The 15274-nt window shown below is 48.4% G+C and overlaps 1 protein-coding gene across 1 annotated transcript in view; it reads right to left on the bottom strand.

Annotated features, from left to right (window-relative positions):
* WNT3A (Wnt family member 3A) overlaps positions 1–15274 on the bottom strand; it is an 88349-nt gene that overhangs the window by 30304 nt on the left and 42771 nt on the right. The window contains exon 2 of the mRNA XM_017830065.1: positions 7944–8185. Within this exon, the coding sequence (XP_017685554.1) occupies positions 7944–8185 (242 nt within the window). The remainder of the gene's footprint in view (positions 1–7943; positions 8186–15274) is intronic.

Raw genomic sequence — 15274 nt, forward strand, 5'->3', positions numbered from 1 at the left:
TCGCCAGGAAAAGAAAAAAAAAAAAAAAAAAAGAAAAAGGCAGAGAAAAAAAAAAAAGGCAGCATGTCAGGGTTGACAGATGAGGGTTGGTGCAGCGGGAGGTGGAGGGAAGCAAACGGGATCGGCTCCTGGAATTGCTGCCATTTCCTTTTCGCCATCGCTCCTCTCCCGGGTTTGCAGCCCGTGTCTGGGTGTTGGCTGTTTACAGCTGTTTACACGGGCTGTCTCAGCTCCAGAGGCGCAGGAGCCAGATCGTTATCCCGGGATCGCTTTGCAGGTAGGGAGGTGATGAGGTCAGAGCCTCTAAGAAACCCCGAAAAGAGCTGAGCCCAAGGAACCCAGGCCACGCTCAGCCTCCAGCTGCACTGGGGATGGAGAGGGAAGTGCGACCAGAGGTGATGTCAACCACAGTCCTCTGGTGCCATCCTTGCCCAGGAAAGTCACCTCTGAAGTCACAAGAGGCTGAAGTGATCCCTCTGATGGTCACCTGGCCCTACCTGGCTCCAGCAGGAAGAGAAGGAGCTCCTCCACTGGTATCCTGCTCCCTAAGGATGAAGGATAACACCTTGGCACGTTTCCTGAGCATCTCTCTTTGCTGCCCTCACAACCTGCAGCTCCTGCCAAGGCTCAGTGGAAGCTGTTAATCTCCCAGCACGACGTGGGCTGCAAACCAGGGACGTGGCTGCAGCTCATCTAGACCTCCCCAAACTGCTTGTCACCTGCAATGCTGCTGCCTGGACTGAGTTGGCTACATAAATCCCAGTTCAGGAATGCTGAATAAGGGTGAATATGGCCTGGAACGTGGACTCAGGCAGTGCTGATGTGCTGCCCCATCCCCTGCAGGAATCCCCAGCTCCAAGCTCAACTTGCAGGGGCACTAAACACAACTGATGCTCCTGTCCCGAGCCAGGATCTCCCAGCCTTTTCCTCAGCAGAGCTGGCAAACCTCTGGCCTGCAGTATTCCTGCATCCTGACGGCTGAGAGGAGCTTGCACAGTCACATTTTCAATCCTGATCCTTCCAGTTTCCTTCCCCATAGTTACAGGGCAGAGTTTGTAGATCTCCGTTGTTGATACCAGGGCAGCTGCCCAAATTGCCATTAGCGGAGAGGGAGACGGGGTGTGGCTGGAAATCAGATCCTCTTGGGAAGAGTTTCATGAGAGAGCAGAGAGTACCTCCTACATGTAACTAACCTCCTGGATGGATCAGTATCTTGTGGCTTTCTGCTCATGCCTTACTTTATTGCAGCAGTGGAGAAGTCTGATCTAGAGCAGGGAAAGATTTGGGGGAAGGATTTGGCACGGAGATGCCAGAATGCCACCAGGAAAACGTGATGAGGTCTGCTAAATATCTTAATTTTAAACCATTAGGAGATGTTATTATCTCTTAAATAGCCTGTGTTCAGTGGTCCAGGAGGTCCTTTTTGGTGCCATGTTGTTCCATTGTTAAAATGGCCTCTCCAACCACGACTGGATGCCAGGATTGCTTCCTAACGGGAGAAAGGTGAGGGGTGGGAACTCTTTGCCCCCCAAAACTGGGCCTCCGAGAAGTACACATGGAAGTCTGAGCCTGTAGCCCTAGGCTCCCTCTATAGTCAATGGAGAGAAATAAACATCTGGGCATGATTCATGTTCTCCTGAGATAGGTGTCTGAGATAGGTCAGATGAATTGCTCCCTGGAGATGCCGATTGCTCTCCACTGACTACAAAGGGAGCCTGGGGTGACGAGCTCAGACTTTGACATCTAACTTTGGAAGATGAGATCAGGCCTATCAGAGGGCCTGTGGAGAGATATTGTCATGACACGGCGAGAAAAAAATCCGGAGGAGACTCGTGTCTCCGAGGGATTATAACTGGATTTTAAAGCCTTGCTCCGTTCTTGCTAAATCTGGGGGGGAAAAAAAATCACTTGGATTTCACTAGACACAAGGTGGGCTTTCTCAATCACCTCATCCACAGGGGTAACAGGAACAGAAGAGTCAACCTTTACACAGCTTTGTATTGTCTTTCTTGACAGAGACAACACACGGGGCTTATCCCCAAAAAGCCCGGAGTCCAGATTAAGCCTAGCTTCAAAACAAGCCTAGTCCAAAATCAGCCTCACTGCAAAGGCAACAGTGCCCAGCATTCCACGTGAAACTGGATGTGATTTGAATGCCACATCTCTCAGGAGGCAGACAAAGGCCTGCTCTGCCCTCCATGTAGTCCCTGGGAGCAAGAGTCTTCTCATCCAGAGCCGGTCTCCCTGGATTCCCTCAGTGATTGATGGAGAGATGTAGAAACTTCAGGGTGTGAATAATTTAATCCCAACTGTCTAGAGCACAGCAGATGAATCATGCCCTGGAGGACCCCAGCAAGAGATGGAACTCCTTCGACCTGTCTCGCCGTCTGGCAGAACGGACCCAAACTTTTGCTGGCCCACTGCTCTTCTGCAGGCCCCAATTTTAACCTTTTAGGAAGTCTGAGTAGCAAAGAAAATGGTCAGTTCTAGAAGAGCTTTTCAGAGTCTAGCAAAGGGGAAATAAGAGTGGCTGGTTGTCAACACCAGAGCAGTGGAGGAGACTTGTAAAAGAGGAGGCTGTCTATCTCTTGGTGATGTGTCAAGGCAAGATGTCCCTTGGGAAGAGATGTTGTAGTCAAATTCAGATTTTGGGCTCATTCCAGAAGTCTTGAGGGGAAATTCTCCAGTCTGCATCATGCAAGAAGTCTGCCTGGGTAATCTGACAGCGCTGTCAGGCCATAAACATGCATTATGTGCTCTGCTGTGGGAAGGAATGAGGCAGCTGAGATCCAGAGACCTCAGATCTCTGCCAATAACACACCATTACTGCTACCCCTTCAAAGGGATTGTTTGGTGTCGTTTCCTCAAGGACACTCTGACACCTTTATAAGACAGTGTCATCTGCGGGGACATCGTGAGGGAAGAGAGCAGTAATTGTTTTGGGCTTTGTGGTCTCTCTGGATAGTATGATAGGGAGACACCATCCCACTCCATCCCACCTTGATTTGAGATGGAAGTGCTGGAAGGCAAGACATCAATGGGCTGCCCAGGGAGGTGGTGGAGTCACCGTTCCTGGAGGTGTTTAAGCGGAGACTGGATGTGGCATCAGTGCCATGGTCTGGGTGACAGGGTGGTGTTGGGTCACGGGTTGGACTCGACGACCTCAGAGGTCTTTTCCAACCTGGCTGATTCTGTGATTCTGGGATCACCCCAGTTTGATAACAAAGCAATGGAGTGGTGTCAAATACTCCGTATCTCATTCCGTGCTCGTCCCGGGAACTGCGCAAACAGGAGCTGCACCGAAAGGAACATCCCTTTGCTGGGCAGAGATGGGATTAACCCAGGGGGGCACGAGCAGTGGGTCACTACCCCTGTCTTTGTGACTCCCGACACACTACCCCTGTCTTTGTGACTCCCGACATTCGCCTTCCAGCAGGGTCGGCGGCCAGCCCGCCGTTTCCGGAAGGAATTTATGCCCCCGAGCCTCGGCATCGCCCACCGGGCCCTCATTTGTCCGGTGGGGAGGTTGATCTGTGTCCCCAGAGGGAACATCCGATGGGTGCACACACTTGACAGAGCACCGGGGGAGCACAGGCTCGTTCAAACCACCCCCCCCTCCACATCCCGATCCACAAAAAAGGGCCGGAGCAGCTTCCCAAGGCTGCACGAGTGCTCAAGTCTAATAAACAAGCCCCGTCGGCCGGAGCTGAAAGAATCCGAGCCCTCCTCAACAAAGCATTTAATCCAGTTTGGCGTAACCTCTGACATTATTAGGGATCTCAGTGACCCTAATCCAATCAGATTGATTAACTAAAGCGGAGACCCCATAAGCTGACCCCCCTCTGGCCTCTGCTATTTAGTCCTGACCAAACAGTGGGAGAGTCGTGCCGTATTTACACCACAATGGGGCCGCGCTGAGAACCTGTTTCATTACAGAGGGACTTAAACTCCCATTACTCCATCAATGTATCATTCTTCAATAGTTCATTAAAAGCTGCTCCTCCACAATAACTATTAACCATTTCTCAGCCCAGCTGGCAGGTTTAGAGCCCCGGCCAGCCTTTAGCAGAAGGAGGTGGGAGTGAGTGAAAGAAATGGGTGGACAAGGGCTCCCTTTTTAAATTTAAACGAACTGGGGGCTTAAATAGTTGGAGGTAATTTACTTTTATTGAATTGGGGGGGGGGAGAAGAGGGAGGAAACTTTTATTTTGAGGTCCTTTAAAGAGACAGGGCCATGATAAGCTTTTATTATGTGACTTCTCCTGAGTTCATATTTCTGCCCAGAGGGGTTTCAAAGACAGCTCTCGGAGCACTGAGAGACTCTAAAACGCATCACAACTTATCAACAGCCTCTTCAGTCCACAGAAGCTAAAATAAAGGCAAAATCACAGTTCCAAACATGTGGCACTGAAGTTTGAGTTTGTTAGGATGCACCGTTCACTTTCTGTTCTCAAGGATGGCGTGTCCCTCTCCTACATCCTCCAAAATGTCATCCTGTGTACTTTTAGAGGCAACTCAAAAAAATCTTCCCTTGCCCTTGGTAAGCTGGAAGATGCAATGACTGCCTACAAACTGCCAAGACTCTCGGGTAAGTGGCTGAGCATGAGCTGTGTCTCCATTTAAGGTCACCTTGCTATGGCCATAAATTTCTCCTTTCCTACAATACAGATGAAGAATCACATGAGAACTTATTTTTTTTTTTCCTTTACAAATTACTGTTAGAAAAGTGCAAGTGAAGGGTCTTTCTTCTGTCCAGAAGCTCAGATTTGAACTTCTAGGGTACTAAAAATCACATGAACTGTAGCCTCTTATATATGACTGATAAAAAGATGGGCAGGTTTAGGTAGAGAGAAAAAGATCAGACTCACTTCTTTTCCTGTGCAGGCATCCTGTTCCTTGCATTCCCAATAGTCTAGGCTACCCAAGACACCTCTTCCCAAATGGGAATCCCAAGGGATTTCCAAGTGGCACCTATCTGAATGTTTCTCCATGAAGCTGCACAGCTGCCCATACACTCCCAAGACCACAAAGGGGGAGAAAAACCTGGTTTCAACACCATGGGCAAGGACACCTTCCACTAGACCAGGTTGCTCCAAGCCCTGTCCCACCTGACCTGGAGCAATTCCAGGGATGGGGAGTCCACAGCCTCTCTGAGCAACCTGGATAGGGAATGTTTATTCCACAGCCAAGGACCTGCAATCCAGAGTAGTCAAACAGCTGGGTGGGATGGGGGGTTTCTGCTCTTCCTGTGGCCTGAGTGACTGACAAAGAGCTAAAGGGACACAGGGGCAAACCTGGCAAGTGTTGCCTTCAAACAACAGCAGATCAGGATCCCCTGAACATCACTAATCCCTCATAGCCAAGCTCATCAAAGCCATTCCTGTTTAATTTGTGATTCATTACAGGATCACAAAATCCCAGAATTGTTAGGGTTGGAAGGGACCTCTGGAGATTAGACCTGGCTTAAAATATATATCTATATATATCTATATATATATATCTCAGACTAAATATAGTCTGAGCTAAAACATGTGGGATTTTTTTCCCCTTAAAAGAAGGATCATGGGGAAAAAGAGTCTGGTTTTAGATGAGATATCAGAATATGGCTCTTAAAAGGACCAGAGTCTGGTGACAGTTTGGCACTGCTGAATCACAGCTCAAGCCTAGCCCTGAATGAGCAATGAGATGCCACAGCAGCAAGGCAGCCTCAGCAAGATTTGGGCCTAGAAAGGGTTTCCTGAAGGCATTAAAACTGGTCCTTTTCAAAGGAAAAAGTGCAGGTAGTCCGTGAGGCAACAGGGAGATGCTTTAGGGGCTACTCTGGTTTGTGCTGAGGGAGGATGGGGGTCTCCACTAACTCCAAAAAGAAGCTGCACTTGGATCTCAGGTGACTTAAAATCCAAGCTGCAAAATAGACTTTTCCTTGCTGGCTTTCCTGCTCTCCTTTTCTCCTTCTCTCTTTCTGGGTAGGAGCTCAAGTATGTTCCTACCCTGGGGGATCTGCCGCACAAGAATGCGACTGAGCTGTTTTTTTTTTTCACTCCCCCCTCCTGCTGTAGGTGAAGCAAAACTGAAGGGTGGTTTGATTCTCCCTCAAGGAACAACATTCTTCAGTTATGAAATAGTCCCAGTCTCCTTTCCCTCCCTGAGCCTGGTTACAGAAACCCTCCAGTCTCAGGCAGGGACAGACCATTTGCCGACACTGCCATGAGATGAGTGTTTGGCACTTGTGGGGTTGGGGTTCCTTTGGGCAGCAAGGAGGTGAGGACCCCTGTCCTCACTCACAGGGATCGTTGCTGTGGATGTGGGGTGTCTAATCTGAGACTCATGAGGGGCTCCATGTTGCCCAGAGAGGTCAGGGACTCACCATCCCTGGAAGTGTCCAAGGCTGGGTCAGACAGGGCTTGGAGCAGCCTGGGATAGTGGCAGGTGTAGAGGGTGGAACAAGATGATCTTTAAGGTCCCTTCCAACCCAAATCATTCTGTGTGTCCTTGAGGACATCCAACCATGGGTTATCTGCTTCACCTCCTGCCTGTGCCCAGTGGATGTTCTTGGACAAGTCATGTCGTGTGTGGGAAAAATATCCATTTTTGGCCTAATCCAGCTATAGGAGTGAGGTACCCAGAGCAGGGAAAAATGCCTGGAAAATGCTGTGGTGTGAGATTTTCACATGGGCTCACCCACGCCGTGGGTCTTCCAGATGATTATTTTGGGATGGTTTCTCACTGCTAAACCCAAATAGTGACATCAGAATGAAGCAAAGAGTCACGGGACGGTTTGGATTGGAAGGGAACTTGGAAGGAACAAGAAAGAAGGAACTTGGAAGGAAGGAGAGAGGGAGAGAGAGAAAGGAAGGAAGGAAGGAAGAAAGGAAGGAAGGAAGCAAGGAAGGAAAAATGGGACTCTTTTCTGCTAAAGGGAAAGGCAGAGCTTAACCCAGACTTCGTGAGACCAACAGGAGCAGGGTGGACTTTAAAAGACATACAAGGGCAAAGAAGGATAAAAAAGTTCTTACAGGCTAAAATAGATTCCTACCAACTTATAAGGGAAAAGACCAGATACCCAGACTTAGCCTGGGGCTTAAATCTCACAGCACCCAATATCTTAGGGTGAAACATTTCTGAGAGTTCCCACATCTGTCAAAGGGTGCAGAAATAGTTGCCTGAATTTTCACCCTGTCTTAATTTGCCACGTTCATAACCAATGAAAGCAGAACCATTAATTGATGGTGATTTCCCCAGCCCTTTGATCTTCACTGTATTCCACTCCAGTATCAAAACTGCTGTTATCTGATAAGGCCAGTCCCAGGAACCATCCCCAAGAGCCCATCATCTCCCCTCTACCATTATCTGGAGAGCTGGAAACGCAGCATGACATTCCATGGGGTCAGGAAAGGAGTCAGACATCCAGCTTGGCCACTGCCGACACAATAATCCTTGTGTTCCTTCCAAGGGGCACAGGATCATAGGATAATTCATAAAGGGACACTGGGAGGTCTCCAGTCCAACCTCCTGCTCCAAGAAGGGTCAGAGGTGACCCCACTCTCTGTGGGCACTTCCCAGTTCTCTGGGTCACCTCTGCAGTCCCAGTAGAGGTTTGAGGTGAAAACAGTGGTTGCCTGGGAGTGGTGGTGGCCTGTGCAATGGGGGTGGTGGGTGACCACCCTCCTGACATTGGGAAGGCCCCCAGGTCCTTGCTATCCCTGTGAGAGTTACCTTCTTGTCTCTGCAAAAGACCCTCTGGATCAGGTTTGAAATGCTCGGGTGGCCTCCTGGGCCAACTCAGTTTTCCCTGCCTATATCACACACGTCCTTTGTCCAGCTCAAGTCCCGTCTCCTGACAATCTTTCAGAAGGAAATGAGTTCCCAGCAGGTTTCCCAAGGTCTCTGCTGCCACTCCACCGTGGATGCTGCTGTTCCCAAACCCGCGGCGCCGCACTCACCTTTATCCAGCACGGGCCCAAAGATGGCCAAGCTGTCATTGACAGTGGTGCAGTTCCACCTCCTCCCTCGGAACTGGTGCTGACATTCCTGGATCCCAATCTTCACCCCTTCTGCCACGCTGGGCATGATCTCCACATAGTTCCGACAGAAGCGCAGCTGCTTCGGCACCAGGCCCGGGATGCTCCCGCAGAGGATGGGCTGAGTCCCCAGGGAGGAATACTGGTGACCAATTGCCAAGGACCTGGGTGGAAAAACAAGGAGAAAGGGGTACTTTCAGGCTGGCTTTCACCTTGTTACTTGGTTCACAAGAATGGGGACAGAAAATCGGAGTCTTCGGTTCCTTCGCATTCCCCTCACTGGGAAATGTCATTTCCACTGTCACCCCGCTCCCCAAAAACATCATCTCTGTCTCCTGAAGTTCCCTACAGGCCCAGCAAGGAAAGAAACTCTGCTTTTAATACCTTCCTTCCCTTTTCTTCATTCTCTCAAGCCTTAACCCATCATTGTGCTGCTTCTTCCCAAAGATGCTCAGCTCATACGGAGGGTTTTCTTTAAAACCAGGGGGGTCAAACCTGAATTTCTTTCTTTGAGAGCCAAGCATACCTAGACACGATGTTTTATGGAAAATTTTGGCAGTGAGGAAGCCCAGGGAATATCCTGGGCAAAAGCACTTCCAGAGCTACACAAAGGAACAACACCAGCAGGAGAAGACACCAGCCTTTGGAAGGGAAACATCAAAAATTCAGGAAGGGGAACACCATCATTCTGTGGTGCTTTGGGTAAAGTGAAGAGGGTGAAATTAAAGCCAAACCAAACCAAAACCAACAAAAAATAAACCAAAAACACCCCCCCCAATTAAACTTGAGTGCAAATTCTGTGCTCTGCCCAATGGAAGTCTTGGAAGGAGTGTCCATGAACCATCATGTTGGAGAAACCTCAGAGACAAACAAGTCAGCTCAGCAGATATGCAGCTAATTGGATAGATTTTTAAAGTGTTCTTACTGGTGCTTCTAATAATAACCTTGATTACTAAAACTGAAGGGATTTTTAGAGCATGATTTCCTTTTCTTCTAATTAAATCTCTTGATTGTCTTTTCTGCCCCGAATTAATGACAGAGAGGAACCTGCCTGGGCAGTGTGTATTTCTGTTTACATTCATTTTTGCCCTGTGGTTTTCATTTGGGAGCAGCCTGGTGTGTTTGGATTATCAACAGGGCCATCAGGGAATATGCCTTCCCTCCTTCCCTCTCTTCTGCTCCGACTAAATGAAAGTACAGCAATTCTATCATCGCTGAAGTTCAGATGAAAATTAACTCGACTTTAGCACTTCTCTAGGATAAAAGTTGCTTTAAAGTGTCTGTGCTGTTCATGGGAGAAGGGTCCTTGCAGCCACTTAAGTCCCTTCCTGGTGGGGACCTGGTCAAGAGGGGACAGAAGGGAAAAGGAGGTGGACATTCACATGGTCAGGAGCCACTTCTCAGTGGCTTTGTTAACTATAGACTAAAGCTTTACAAATCAGCCCTGTCCAGGCAGCAAGACATCAGTTTCTGGATCCCAAATGACCCCAGGTAGGAGTCTAAAACCAAGATAATCAGCTCAGCCAAGAATGTGCCCTCCAGTAAATGAACTTTTAGGTGGACAAGGTAGGAGGTGCCTGGGGAAGCAACGGATTTTCAGCTGATTTCCTAAGCTTAGATGCCTCTTTCCACCTCGTCTGCGTTTCTGGGAGAAGATTAATCCCACTTAACATTAGAGGACAATCCATCCTACCCTAGGGAGGGAAAATGAGACAAATAGCATGAACTTCCCTCTGGAGGTGCCCCTCTCTTCCCATTGCATTAAAAGAGGGAGGAGGGCAGCTCACCTTGAGCAGGTGTTCGTGTCACCCACCTTCTGATGTCTGTGACATGGACTCCTCCAGCTGATCCACCCACCCCAGCCCGCTTTTGTAACCAGCCAGTGGAGAGAACAGGCACTTCCATGTCACGACTCATCTGCCCATTCCAGAGGTTTGCTCCGGGCTGAGGTGAATCATGGCCTTACCCCCCTTGGCCAGACTGGATCAGTGGGGTATGTCTGCCCTGTGGAAGCCTCCAGATGAATCATGCCACGATACCTCACAGCTGGGATGGACAAGTGCCTTGGAAAAGTCCCACCCAGGAAAGCTCCGTGGAAGTCCTCCTGTAGGAAGGAGGCAAATTCCTGCGGGAGCCCGCGGGAACCCATGGGAGAAGACCAAGGAAAGGACTCATTAAACTCATTTTCCCTCTCTAAGGGGCTTGATATGGGTTGGGTTTTTTTTGAGTTTTGGATTAATTCAGGGCACAAGTATTGGCAGAAAAACCTCTGTGAAATGAAGCCCATGCCAAGTGTGCCTTTTTTGTTTCATACACAACACTGGACTAAAGTGTTTCTGCACTAAAGACACCTTCTGAAACACTGTTTCAGGCTTCAGGGGACTTGCTGAGCGTGTTGACTGTGTGGCCTTGTTGGAAATGGTGTTTTAGGGAGCCACATATCCAAATTTCACTCCATTGAACCCCCCCAAGAACCGGGATTGAGGAGGTATTTACAGGTTAGGATTGGGAAGTAGGTGGTCCTATCTCTGCAGACAATGTGGAGAGATGCCTTCAATGAAATCTCCAGAGAAAAGCACTGACTTGTCCCTCAGAGAACATTCCATTGACTGCAGAGTCCAGAATGTGGACACTTTCCAGTGTCTTAAGTTAACTTTGCTGGAAACATCTGCAGATTTTGTTTCCACATCAACTACAGTCTCCAACATCCTTCCCAAAGCTTTCCAAAGCCCCCTGTCCAATTCCCAATAGAGTATCCTCTGAGGCAGAATCAACCTCTTGCAGGCTCCATCAGGCTGAGAAGACAGAAGGATGTTTTTGAGCTGTTTCAGTAGGACCTGGTTGCAGTTTTAGGATTCCAACCTCATAAACTTCAATCATGTGATCAACCAAACTGATGTCTGTCTCTGGGGGGGGGGTTTGGTGGTTACTACACTGGTAGAATGAAAATACCAGTCACAGGAAGAGGATTTTATAGGTTGGTGCCCTCAACTATTCGTTTCCGCTGCTGGGAAGATCATCTACGATTAAAAAAAAAAACCCAAACATAAAAACATGTAGAAATACCTCTAATTGCTTTTTCCCACTGCTCCCTCCTCAGCCCAGCAGGGAAACAGTCACACCTTGCTTTGATCTGAGTTACAGTCTGGGAAGTTTAATCTGCAAAAGACAATCTCCAGCAAGAGCCTTGTTCTCAAGGTGTCATCGGGCCCCGAGACGGTGTCGTGCAAATTCAGCGTTTCGTGGGGGAGTGTGCAGTCCCCTGACTGCCAGCTGAAGGCACAGGCTGGAATCTCAAAACATCTCCCCACGAGCAGTGGCTCTGCTGGTGAAGAGAGCTGAGCCCAGGCTCACCTGCACACTCTGGGGGGTGATAACATCTATCCGAGCACCCTCTTTTGGTTTCTGCTTGGCTTCCAGCTGTAAACACTTTCTCCCTCTCTGAAGTCAATTAATCTTTTGGAGAACCCAGTTCTTTCAGCTCCCCTGTCATTATTATTGATCACCAGGTAGGAACCTTATGAAACTTCCAACCTTCTCCTCCACCCAAAGGAAAAAAAAAAAACCAACAACAACCCGACAACCAAAACCTTTAGAAAAAGATTGGGAAAGTCTATAAAGATCAGAATCTCATTTCAGTGTTACTCAACCCTCTAGTAGCTCCCATCATTCATTTTTTTTCTCACTGTTTCCAGTGATTAAACCTGTCATTTGCATTTTTCCACTCTCCTTCTCAACCATCTCCTGCATGTGGGTAATTCTGAAAATGTGGTGTCGAGAAGTGGGTCGAGTGTCATCTACTGTGGCCTAACCAGGCATCACCTTCAAATTCCTTAAGCACCAGCACTTCCTGCACACATTGATACCAACCTCTTCTCTCCCACTGGAGAATTCCTGAAGCAGGAATTTTACAAACACACTCATCCCCCCCAGAACAGGCACTGCTCAAGTCTGAACCGAGGGAAAGGGTCAAAGAGCTGTTCCTTTCCAACCAATTAGGCTTTTTCTTCCCATTAGCACAGGAGGAGCCATGAAAACACTGTTCTGTATGTCCACAGCCAAAGTTCTTGGCTTATCTTTAAGCCTTGCATGCCCTGAAGTGTTTAATTCAACCTCCAGTGTGCATTTTTCTTTGCCAACACACCTAGAGAGCTCTTCATTTCCCTTATCTCAAACTGCTCCTTCAGCAGAGCCGTTGTAAATAAAGAACCTGGCCACCTTCTTCCTAAATTACATGTACCCTCCCTCCTGGAATGGATACCCCAGCCAGGTTAGGAGGGAGAAATATGCAGGAAATACCTGCTCAGAGCTTTTTGAGGAAAAAAAAAAAAGAAACCCCTTCCTTTCTGGATGACCTTGCTGTACAGCACCACTCCACCGGCTCTGAAAGGTCACCACCTTCTCAGCACGGCTGTCAAAAGTCCTTGACACACCAGGAGCAGCATTTAGGGATTCATAAACCTGCTTCTTCCTGAATTCTGCTAGTCCTGAACCCTGCTGGGGCTCTGTTCATCTCAGAGAGGCCTTTTGCTGGCTCCAGGTGCTGCTGAGAACTTCCTCAGTGGACGTCCCCGGCGCGGGTAAAATAACTTCATCTCTGAGTCTTGTAGGATTATTTACAACTTATTAATGTTGCCAGGGTGTAACTTGCCTAATGACCCAGCATAAGACCCAGACAGCCCTTAAGTCCCCCCCAAACATTGGGAACTGAGCAACAGCAGTGACTTTGCTCCCTTTGTCTTACACAGATGTGAGGTGGCAGCCAGCCCTGCTGAAGGAGTTAAGTCAAGGGATGTCCATGTTCTCTTGCAGGTCCCTTTTCATGGGATCCCCCTAACAGCAGGATGTCCCACCTCCTCCAGATCCTTCCTTATAATCCATTCAGCTTTCCAGAGGTTCAGCTCATTCCCTGTTCATTTTGGCTGCCTCCCTGGGGGGCCACATCCCTCGGAAGAGGAGCCTCAGCCACACAAGGAAGGAGGGGACAAGATGTGCAGGGTGGTCTAATAAGAGTGGTCTAAAAAGGTGCATCTTCACAACATGCCCTTGGTCTTATGACCCTAAAATATTGAAATTGAGGAGGTGGGTGGAGAAGTCTCCATAGGTTGTGACAAACCGTAAGGGAAACCCATCAGGGGTTGTCTCACATTTCCTGGTACGAGCCAGAGGGGCTCATAGGGAAGCAGGTGATGACCGGGCCCTTAATCCATCCTAAAACATCCCAGTTAGACCCTCTGTGGTGCCCATGGGCTGCTAAGGTCCACCAGCATGAAATTCCTGTATCTGAGGCTGCCTAAAAACACATTTTGGGGGAGAAATGAGCAACTAGAAGGCTGTGAAGTTTCCAAAAGCCTCCCCACCCTGACATACAGCACAGATGAACTATGGAGCCCTCCTAACAAGGACAACCAGAGGCTGGGAAGGATATCCCAGAGGGAGAGATGAGGAGCAGGACATGTAGTTGGGCCTACTGGGTCTTTTACACTCTCACAGCAAACATAAAATCTCCATGAAACTCCTCTGTACAGACACAGGAAGGACATGGAGCTGCTGGAGCGAGTCCAAAGGAGGGACACCAAGGTGATCAGAGGGCTGGAGCAGCTCTGCTGGGAGGAAAGGCTGGGAGAGTTGGGATTGTCCAGCCTGGAGAAGAGAAGCTTCGAGGGGAACTAATTGTGGCCTTCCAGGACCTGAAGGAGCTACAAGAAAGGTGGAGAGAGATTGTTTCCAAGAGCCTGAAGCAACAGGACGAAGGGGAATGGCTTCAAACTGCCAGAGAGTTGGTTTGGATGAGATATTTGGAAGAAATCCACCCCTGTGAGGGTGGGGAGGCCCTGGCACAGGTTGCCCAGAGAAGCTGTGGCTGCCCCTGGATCCCTGGAAGTGTCCAAGGCCAGGCTGGAGCAACCTGGGCTAATGGAAGGTGTCCCTGCCCATGGCAGGGGTGGAACAAGATGATCTTGAAAGTCCCTTCCAACCCAAACCATTCCATGATTCTGTGACTCCATGACTTGAACCACCAGCCCAGGGGCCAGGTGGGTGGTCAGGCAGAAAAATATAATAATATTTCTATTTTCACTTAATGGCATTGTTTTTCACAGGAAAATACCAACATTCAAGCACATATTGTGATTATGTCTCCGGTTTTCTATGAAAACAAAACCCAGAGAAATTTTAGAATGAAAAGGAAGGAAGAGAAACTTATCACACCCCATCTTTTTAAGAGGAAAAGGAAATCATTCTGCTAATTAATGTCCTCCTGGATGGAAGTAATTTCCTTCTATGGCATTAGAACTATTCCAAACCCAAGCAATGACAAAAATGTGGACAGTAATGAAATTTTTAATTAATGTTTCAGCTGAAAACTTGAAAACCACCTTTGCATAGGTCAGCAAAATGACAGGTTTAGCTCTAGAAAACATGAATCAAATGACTGATTCTCATGAAAATATTTTTTTTTTGAGTTTTAGGGGTTTTTTTTGTTATGTATTATTAATCAAACCTAGGCCTAAGCAGTCTAATTACAGAAAGGACATTTTAATTCCGAAATTATGAGTGTCTGTAACAGTGATTACAGTCGGGTCTTCAGCATTTGGTCTGTGGGAATCTCACTATTGACAGTCCATTTCTAAGAGCTAAGAAATCTAAGAGAACTAAATCTAAAAGAACTAAGAAATCTAAGCCTGTTAAATAGGTGAAATTCACATTCCTTCCAGAATATTTTCCTTCCAGCCTGGAAAACCAAAAGCCTCCAACCTCCTGGGTTAACTGTTCCTGTCAGACACCTCTTTGCTCATCCTGAAGCCCAGCACAAGAGCTATATTTAAACCCTCTTTCTCTCCTAACCCGGGGAGCATGTGCCTAATTTTGTGGCTGATCCTGCGAACGCACGGGCACGGAGGTAACTTCTTCTCCCACAAGAATGATTCCCTCACCCTTGCCCTGTATTAATAACAGCCACGGTGACGATGAGGCAGCAGTTGGATTTCTCCAGCACCTTTCATCAGAGGATCTTTGGAGCGTGGGACTCGGCTCACCCCGCTCTGACCATCGGGAAGTCGGGCATCCCGGCCAAGTTCTCTGTCTCCTGGAGTCCAGGGAGCAAGATCAGCATCTCCAGAGGGCAGCTCGGCCCATCCTGAGAGAGATGCCTCAGATAGGGGGGCTGAATCACTGCAGATGCCCAGGAGGCACCACTGGCTGTGAAAAACCATGAGCATAAACTGGACACCTTTATTCTTTTTTTTTTTTTT

Source organism: Lepidothrix coronata, unplaced genomic scaffold, assembly GCF_001604755.1.
Source record: "Lepidothrix coronata isolate B3197 unplaced genomic scaffold, Lepidothrix_coronata-1.0 Scaffold173, whole genome shotgun sequence".
Lineage (NCBI taxonomy): Eukaryota > Metazoa > Chordata > Aves > Passeriformes > Pipridae > Lepidothrix > Lepidothrix coronata.